Below are 10,222 nucleotides of genomic sequence, written 5' to 3'. Positions count from 1 at the left end.
ATGACTCCCCCCCGGTATACGCACAGAGTGCACATCGACTTTCTTCACTTGGCAGCCATGTCCCTAAGAGGTCCCTTAAAGGGCCTAACATTTGAGCTCGGAGCTAACAATAACCTCACCCTCTCTGACTGCCCAGATCTTGCAGGCTGAGAGGTTTCCTCTGAAACAGATCAAACGACTGAATCTGGCTGGGGGACAGTATGAGCCACAGACAGCACGTGGATCCTGTTTGTCAGACTAACCAGAGAGGCCTTATGTGCGGCCCCCCTGGGTTTTACTAGATACATATTTGTATCCTCATTTCACTCACTACCGAACATATGTCAATGCACTGTATCATAGAGAACTAAAAGTACACATGAACACATGATATTGCACAGGAATACATAACATGAAGCTGGCGTTGACCTACAGCAATATTAACAGTGTACGTGCTTCGACGAAGCTATCACATGCCTTTATTTGTTCATACGCCACGAGAGGTAGTGTGGCTGTGCTCCTTTCAAATATATCCATAGATAGAGACGGATACTGGCAGAAGTAAAGCTGTGAGTACCGGGCGTGAGTCGGGCTTCGGTAGCTCAGTTGGTAGAGCACTTGCCCGCGAAAGGCAAAGGTCCCGAGTTCGAGTCTTGGTCGGGCACACAGTTTTAATCCGCCAGGAAGTTTCATATCAGCGCACACTCCGCTGCAGAGTGTAAATCTCATTCTGGATATCCATAGATGTTTCTGTTGTCAAGGTATCTTCTAAGTCTAACAAAACAAATAGGGTGTGTGTGTAATGCCACAAAAATCAACAGTAACTAAAAAATGAGACATTATTTATCATCATTTAGTTTCCTAACCATCTTGGGAGGCACAGAACAGTATTTCACTGGTCTGTTTTTTTCACCTCTCATGTAATGTACAGACATCTGCTGAACAACGTCGTTTCCGTTTAATAACATAAAACTGCAAGTAAATACCAGACGACTCAACCTTTTGCAGAAAGACGTCATATACCTATCCAACAAAGCAGAGTTTTATTTGCTACATTTTCACCCAAATCAGTGACTGTGAAACGCAGTAAACCGGTATGGCATATAATATCTCCATTATTTAACGTGTCAAATAAGTCGCCACAACTATAACTTAAGGAAAAACCACACAAATGTGGTAATAAAGAGTAAAGAAACTGTTTCCCAACACAGAAGAAACCAATTCCACATTATTCTTGCTAAATCTGACCCACAAATAGCAAGAAACGTCAACACATGCGCTTTTGAAACTAAGGTAATTCCATTTACAAAAATATTCGTCTATTACGTAGTCAAGTGAAGTGTAAAGCCTAGTTTACACGACGACATTGGGTTGCGCCACTCGTTGCTTGGGATGAGTTGCACGCAAACGGTTTCATATTTGACCATAGACATGGCGAAACAAGTATACACTTCAGTTTCGTCGCTTTGTGGTTTCCTAAGTCGTGTCTGAAATGAAAGTTTTGGCAGATGCACCTCGTACAAGTTGTGATGGAGTTAAAGTTTGTTGAGTGGAATCACTGCATAATAAAAAAATAAGAAACCTGTTTCGATTTGTGACTGGATGAAGGAAAATTGTCAGCTCGGTTGCTTAGCTTTCTTGCTGAAATAATTTATAATAGAAGACCAAGAAGTTCTTTTAATAATCTTAAAATGTAGCCAGAACTGTTCACGAATCTTCTACATAGAGATAATTACGCAATAAGGAATACAGATACCGTAAAGCATGAAGCACTGTCGCCAGAACTGAAATTACATATTACATTGTGCGCATTACAATCGACAACACTTGGTATGCTACAAAATGCGGTTTTAATTGGTGATGACGCTTTTTAATTAACACCAATAATTATTAACATTGACAGTAATAATTATTAACAGCAGTAATTATTCGAAGCAGGCCTAATTAAGAAGAGAATGGTTTGCACACTCTCTTGCAGACAGATCTGTACAGTGGCAATATTTCAAAAATCAAACATTTGTGAATGGGGAGCACTGAATCGGCCTTTTAAATAAATGAATATTGAATAAAGGATGCAGCTTCTTGACTTTTGTAGCCTTCCCTCCTGTCTACAATATTCCTTCAGAAAAAAAGAGTCGGCCAACTCGAACGACAGGATTTTAGTCTTTTAGACTAGAGCATTTCCACAGCTACAATTACAATTGCTTATATTTTTTTAAATTCAGTTGTAAATGTGCTCCTAACTAAGGAATTTTGCCGTACAGCTCAGATACTGTCAAACCATCTATGTTATGATTGCACATGACAGGCTCAGCGTCAGCAATATGTTGCTTATTTTTGCAATCAGCATCACTGAAATCCCACAAACACTAGTGCAAAGCATAGATATGCAAAAAGCGAACATTATTCTCCGTTCCCACTTCATATTTCAGTACGCCTACACTCTATGAATACATATAACCTCAAAACTCATGCAACTAGCGTCTCCAAAGTTGGAACGCTCCGATAGCGATTAGTTTCATCGACGAGGTGCGCAAACGCGCGGCGCGTCTGCAACCTAGTGTCGTCATGTAAACAAGGCTTTAAGAATGGGATAATCATAAGACTCCACAAACATTTTTTTAAGTGCCATGGAAAGTGCTTATGATAATAACAACAGACGAAAAACAAAAATATGCTTCTCATGCATGAAATGTGTTTTTATATTATCTTGCTTCCAGTGAAATAAGCTGGAAACATAAATGTATTTGATAGTATTTACTGAGCGAGATGGCTCAGTGGCTAGCATCCTGGACTCGAATTCGAGAGAAAGACAGTTGAAACATGCATCTGTCCATCATGATTTAGGTTTTCCATGATTTCCCTAAAATTGCATCAGGCAAATGCCAGGATGGTTCCTTTAGAAGGGCATGGCCGACTTCGTTTGCCATGCTTCTCTAGGCTGATTGGACCGATGACCTTGCTTTTTCGTCCCCTCCCACGAATCAACCAACTAACGAAAGTATTTCATCATGAATAAGTTGCAGTTTATGTCATTGAATCAATTTGATTTTGCTGTTTTAAAAGTATTTCGCCATAATTCATGTCACTTAGCAATGTACTTATGAATGGAACCCAAAAATATAACAACTATTCCATTAATTAAGTAAAACATGATTAAAAACAAAAGTAATCCTTACAGGACATGTGAATATATGCTTTCTGTTGCTACTGTTGCTCCATCTGTCAAACAGTAACAACTTGCACAGCAAAGAGGACGTCGTGGCTGTATGTGTCAGACTGTCGTATCTCGTGATTGCGGCAGCTATTTTAGCGGACAAATTAAAGCAGAAGCTCTTTGTATGTTCAGCTGGTTCATCATTGCAAATTTGTAAACTATTTCTGTCTTTTAATATTTTTGAAAGTGACAACCTGCCCCTTTTATACACATTCACATCGCAGTATGTGGTTAAGAAAGAACTTAAGAAGATCCCTGAACGATAAATAAGTGTGTTGGTTGCGTGAAGTGTGTCCTAATTAAGTGCGAAATATTACAACTACTGTTGTATTTTATTTCTTTGGAAGTGAGAATTTGTCAGCTACATACAAGTTACTTACATGGTGATATGTATTACAAAAAGTACTTGAGGAGAAACTCACTGCTGATTGTATGAAGTATGTTCTGATATGAGCGAAAAATTGCAATTCACTGCCAGGAAAGTCATCTTTTTTTTTAACTGAAAGAACTAGATATATGCCCGCATCGGTACCAGAACATTTTTCGCTTGGAAATGTGCTTTATTTGAGGACGTTCTTGTTTTGGAAATTAGTCCCCTAAAATCAATAGTTTGTCTTGTTTTTACTTCATAGGCGACTGACAGTGAGACTGAGACCTTTTAATGTTTTTTGAGGTGTTTTTCTTTTTCATGTTATTTGTTCGGACGATCTGTGAAAGTTCGTTTTCACCGGAAAATCAACTTGTTTTGAATATTCAGCCTGCCGTTGTGGCAGAGCGGTTCTAGGCGCTTCAGTCTGGAACCGCGAGACTGCTACGGTCGCAGGTTCGAGTCCTGCCTAGGGCATGGATGTGTGTGGTGTCCATAGGTTAGTTAGGTTTAAGTAGGTCTAAGTTCTAGGTGACTGATGACCTTATCTTAGAAAACACAGGGAGAAGGGAACTTTGACGATAATTTCCCATATCATCTTTGGAGCCTTTCTTAAATACTAGTTTGACTTCTGCATATTTTAGAAATTGTGGAAAGTACCCTTCTTCAAGTGATTGATTAATTATTTTGTGTAGTGGTTGTGCTATTAAATTTGTAGCTGTTTTAATGACTTTGGCATGTATTTCATCCCATCCCACAGAATTTTTATTTTTTAGGTTTATTATAGTTTTTTCTACATCTTTTACTGTTAATTTGTTAAATTTAACTAGGCTGTCTTTCTTGCTCTGATTTGAGCCAAATTGTTTAAGCCATTCACTTTACTTTCTAACAGACAAGATGGTATCCTCGCCTTTTCTACTTTCACAGGTTGCAAGAAATGTTATGTGTCAGATGGGCCTCTTATTTGTTGGCTAGTCCCCTAGAGTCAGTCATGGTGCTCTGTGTTTTGGCGATGGAAGGATTGGGCTTTGGGGGGGGGGGGGGGGGGGATGGGTAGTAGGTGGAGAATATAATCCTGTCTCTCCCCCAACCGCCCTCCCTTGTAGGGCCGGAGTGCTATGCCTCTATCTCAATGGCCTGGTCATTTTATTTTCGTATTAAAAAAACAGAATTTTCATTATAATTTGTATTGTTTTTAATCTGATTTCCGTGTCAAGCAAAATTTTAAAATAGCGCCTCCAACACTTGAGACCAACTTTAATTAGTAAAGAAGGCGTTTTTATTAATTTTGTTTACTTTTTCAGATCCAAACTATTAAAAGGACATTACATATTCGTTGACAAAACAGATACGAATCTCTTACGTTATTGTTACACAATGTTACAGATATAGTGAGATAGCTGGTTATGTGAAGATGTGAACTGTGGAGTAGGCGGGTACCATAAAATGGCGGAATGTGTTGTTGTGAAGTTTGGCGGGGATAGAGGTGTTAGTTACGGTGACGATGGTAACAGTAATTTGCAAGATGAAATGCACAACAGTACATCATACCAGACATTCGGGATTTACCACGCTGTGTGTATTGCGTTGTCAATCGTGACTTACGTCGTTGACGTTGTACTTCATTGCTGGTTGGCATACTTTTATTTAACTCAAGGACATGGGGCGTATTTTGCGTATTTCGGTTTAACAGTAACATTTTTAGTGGTGCCAGCTCTTATATCAACCGCGTTCAGCATGCGATGGTAAGAGTCACAATAAAATTTTCGTGTAATATTTCTTATTATATGAGTATTTAGACCTGAGCCATATGTACTTTTACTTTTATGTACAACTGTGAGTATGTTACTCTTGTAAGATTATAAGCACGATTGTAAAATGAAATTACATTTAAGATATGATAGTTAAACTCGAGGAAGGACCTCACGACATTGTTGTCACATCGGGGATGAGAGCATTACGTGCATTGTCATTGTTTACCTAATTACGTAAGGACGACTTCTATCCAACACACAAGTGAATCACCAGCATCATGTCTTATGTATTAAAACGAGAACAGCATTAAATTATACAGGCCCAACTACTTGTTTATTGCTTGGCCCATTGACAGGTTTCATATTTGATATTTGTGTGCATACTGTACTCAGAACAGTACAGTGTCCTCAGATACATCAAATGATGTTATTTAATGCACTTCACGCTCGTTTCTGTGAGTGGCAACAATTTTAATATGTAACTTTAATAATATTTTGGGACATGTTATGTTCGCCGAAAATTCAGTAGCTTCTCCGATCTAGTTAGTTGGTCACAAGAAACATGTCATTCTGATTCTTACTTGATTGCTATCATTTGTTATTTACTCGTGGGGATCTAATTTCTTTGTAGAATGTGCATTTGCCACTTAATTTTTGATGTCTTGTTTCTCAGAGTGCTATCTATTTAAAACATGTGGACAGGTTGTATACTGATGATTCCTGTTGCAGGAAAATGCTTTTTAAGAATTTTGAATGTCTGTTTTGTAGTGTGCATGAGTATTTGGGGCTGTCCTGCAGTGTTTCTGTTCAGGATCTGTTGGAGGACTAGGCCAGTATGTATCTTGTAAAGCATGCTTCTTGAATCTTCAATCAAGGGCTTACGGTGGTTTTGTGGTTGTAGTGAAAGACAGGGGAGTGAAGTAAATGAAGTGCAATTCCATTTAAAATTAGACCGAAAATTTTATTCATTAGGCCTAATCATGAAGTGTAAGAGACATGTAACTACTGTCAACATCATACTTCCATGAGTGAATACAGTTTGAATGAGCTTTTTACATAATATTGTTCTGTAAGACCAGCAATGTTAATTTCAATGCAAATTTTGATTTTTTTTTTTTTACACTGCTAGTAACAATACAAAACCTAGTGCATTAAATATTGTAAAGTGGTAATGTAAGTTATTAGATCCCAGAGCCCTCTGACATTTTCAGCTGCAAGGAAAATAATGAAATAGTTTTGAGGCTTCATGACAAATGAATCTCAGGACGCTTGCTGTCAGGCAGTATACATTACATGTTCTGGCTTCTTCAAACTGATTCTGAATTAATACATCTGCCTGTTTGATTGGACAGGATGCAAGTTTTGTTTGTGAAAACCATAACTTTTCTTCTGGAGATCAGGTGGATGGTGTGTACTGCTACCCAGTCATTATGTGCACTCTTGCCTCTGAGTGATTTGTTCACTCATGCAGTGCAGTGGAATGCTGGCTTGTCAGTAAATGTGTGTCAGTGTTGTAACCGGCACAAACTACCCTTTCTACTTGGGCAACATGAAGTTGGTAACAGGTCACTGTCAATTCACTGTAGCAACAGTTATAAAGGCCACACTGTAGCAAGTCATTTACAAATTCAGTGCTGGACACTAACAAAAGGTAAGCAGTCATACTAGGGGGGGGGGGGGGGGGGGGACACGGTACACGGTACACACAGAAGCTTCTGCTGACAGTAATATATGTCAGAGTATGCAATACTTCATAACAACAAACTGCAGTTGCTTTGACACATTTTACTGTTGGCTGACACTTGTGTGTGATCCGTGTTTTGATTATGTAAATGGCACATTTCTTTGCAAATAAAGTTTTATTAGGTGTTATCCTCTCGTTTGTTTATTTGCTGCAGTAGTGGGCTAAAGTAAAGTCTTTTGTTAGCGCTACCTGTTCATATCAGCCAACATTACAAAAATTTGACTGAAAACTAAAGAAAATGAAAAATTCCCAAAAATCTAAAAAAATTATTGTTTTTCCCAAATGAAAAAGTTACTGGGTTTTTCGTGGATTTCTCGATTATCCTGGGGCGTGCACATATTGTGATAGGTTTTGTGTAAAATAATCTTCAAATGATTTAAAGAGGGAAATGTTTCTTTTACAACAAACATGGAAATACTTAATAAGAAAGCAAGCCACAGAATGAAGTTAAAAGTATAATGTATTTGGAAGTTAGGACCAGCACAATGGATCATTTCAGAGAAAACCAGACATTTCCCTCTCAAAAAAAAGTTCGCAAGTTACATCAAAAGTTGGTGATACTGAATCAAGATGGCTAACTTCAAATTTTTCTGAAGCAAGCAAAGATGATAGATTTCTACCATATTTCTGTTATAGGTTATGTTAAACCAAATAGTGTAAAATCCAGGATGGAATATGACAATATTATGACAAGGATAGTTGCCACGCACCCTATAGTGGAGATGCTGAGTTGCAGATAGGCACAGCTGATGTTAGATGTTAAAGTGTGTCCCACACGTAACATTTTTTGTTGCCCTGTTTTTACACATCTCTGTACATGTGTGTGCATGCATATGTTAACTTTAATTAAATTTTATTTATTATTTTTATGTTCCTTTCAGTGTTTTTGTCTAGTTGACAATCTCAAGATTGAAGAAGCTGAACCTTACTTGAAAATAACAATTGGAACATCTACTTTATTATCAAGTCTGCAAGTCAGATGCAAAAGATGTATGAACAACTAAAAATGAAAACCAAGTTTTTTAAAAACTGGAAAACAAGCAGATCTCACAATTGGATAAACTCTTTAAGTATGAGAGGAATCTGAAGAGGCTGCAGATGGAAATGATGGTGGTGATTAGCTTATGTAACAGTCTCACACTCTATCTTCTCAGAAGAATCTGTGGGTCCATATTCGTGCCCAGCCACCAGGAAATGTCTGGAGAATATTGTGTGCATTGCTCAAATCACAGAGGATGAAAATGGCTCAGAATGTGCTGGTTTACTGTCATCAGCTTTGGAAGTGCTTTGTTACAATGAAAAATTAAAAAGTGGATTAATCAAAAGAGATTTCTACTTCAGGCCAGATACTGTATATGCAATTAATGACTGTATAACTGTCTCAGAGAAAGAAACCAAAGAAAAGTCATAGAAGCACTACTTGACAATGTTCTTGGAAGAAGCTTTCTCAGTTTTCAAAGAAGGAAACCCAGAGCTTAATATTGGTTTCTTCAAATTTTGTAGCTTGCAGCCAGAGAATGTTTTACTTCTGTAAAGCACTCCATCTGATCAGTGCAAGTGCAGATTACTTGAGAACTTTATTTTCTAACTTAAGTACTAAAATACAGCTATTCAAACTCTTTTGGAGAAAAAACTGCGTGATGTGCAAATCAACTGTGCTTGCTGGAAAAATAGGTGTGAAGCCCACTATAATGGCAAACTTTTCCTGGTGCAGGAAACAGTGATGGGAGTTATTTTCAAATGCTAGGGAAATTGATATCAATAATTAAAACTTTCTAGTGAAGGAGGGCAGGTTTGAGATCTATTTGAAGACTGTACAAGATATGCCAATCTTTAAAGCCCAAGTACACCTCAGACAATACAATTTGCAGCACTGAAGTGATTAAATAGAAATCAGTGGTATCCATATCTTGCAAATGGACTTCTCATTTCTTTCTCATACAAATTATGATTACACTGTGGTGCAGAAGAAGTGTTGTGGTTTTCTCAGCAGCCTTATTATTTTAAGGAAAATGTCAGAATTCCTTGTTTGTTACAAAACTTAGAATGAGGACAAACACACAATTTTTACATTCATAGAGTTTTTTGTATTGTAATATTTTCAGTGCAGAACAACCAAACAGTGAAACTACTTCTGGAGAGTAATCTGGAATGATGGTCTTGCCACTCAGTTTAAAAACATGCATGACCAACGTTCTAGGCTTCTGCCTTAGAAATATAGCAAATGTTTTTCGTAGGCCTATTTCACAACATCCCATGGAAAAGGAGTTGGAGTATGGCGTATGGGGAACTGTCAAAGAACTTGTTCCTGGGAAAATGATGAGCCAAGGAGAAAATGACTGCAAAATACTATGCCAATCTTGTTGCAAAAATATGGTGATCTTCTACATTGGTGAACAATTAATCAACAATAAAGTTGAACAAGAAAATCCTTGAAGAGATTTTCTACCAGTCCCTTGAATCTCACCAGTTCGCACAACAAAATCAAAAGGACTGCCCACACAGCTACAACAAATGCTCTCTCTTCAGATTGTTATTTTTGGAGCTGAAGCTAGTATGGTGTATTTGTTGCACCTACTGATTGACCAGTAGTGGCTGATTGTAATGAAAACTCTGGTAATTAACAGAGGAGAAATAACTGAAATTTACCAAGACACAGTAGAAGTTAATGTCATCCATGAGTCAAAGGTAAAAAACAGGATTGACATACCTTACAGCCACAATGAAATTCTGAAGATAAACCTTGGACCACTAATTACCAACAACAGGGGACTTTGTAAATCTATTGACAATTAGTTAACAATTTTCTTAACATTTAATGTTGCAGTACTGTAGCTTTAACAGATGAGTTGGCACTATAATTTGAATACCTTTGGTAATCAAAGAAAAGAGTTAGAATTCATATAATGTCCCACCTGTAACAACAGACAAATATTTCTTTTATAATTTGTTCACTCTTTAAAATTAATGTTACATGTGGAATATATAGAAAATATACTATATGTGTTACTCAAAAATTTTGATTACAGTAAGATCGTCATATGTTCACAGAGCTTTTAAATACAAATGAGAAAAATTTTTACCATGTCTCGTGGGTGACTGCCAGTAATTTTGAGCTGCAAACTAACTGGCTGTTGTTACATTCAGTTTTTAAAGCAGAA

General features: G+C 37.5%; 1 protein-coding gene across 1 annotated transcript in view; it reads left to right on the top strand.

Annotated features, from left to right (window-relative positions):
* The first annotated feature begins 4,944 nt into the window (after positions 1-4,944).
* Positions 4,945-10,222, top strand: part of LOC126278294 (XK-related protein 4-like) — a 72,241-nt gene continuing 66,963 nt past the window's right edge. The window contains exon 1 of the mRNA XM_049978306.1: positions 4,945-5,308. Coding sequence (XP_049834263.1) covers positions 5,010-5,308 — 299 coding nt within the window. The 5' untranslated portion in view covers positions 4,945-5,009. The remainder of the gene's footprint in view (positions 5,309-10,222) is intronic.

The sequence above is a fragment of the Schistocerca gregaria genome, chromosome 6 (assembly GCF_023897955.1).
Source record: "Schistocerca gregaria isolate iqSchGreg1 chromosome 6, iqSchGreg1.2, whole genome shotgun sequence".
Taxonomy (NCBI): Eukaryota; Metazoa; Arthropoda; class Insecta; order Orthoptera; family Acrididae; genus Schistocerca; species Schistocerca gregaria.
This window is presented reverse-complemented; position numbering and strand designations above follow the sequence as displayed.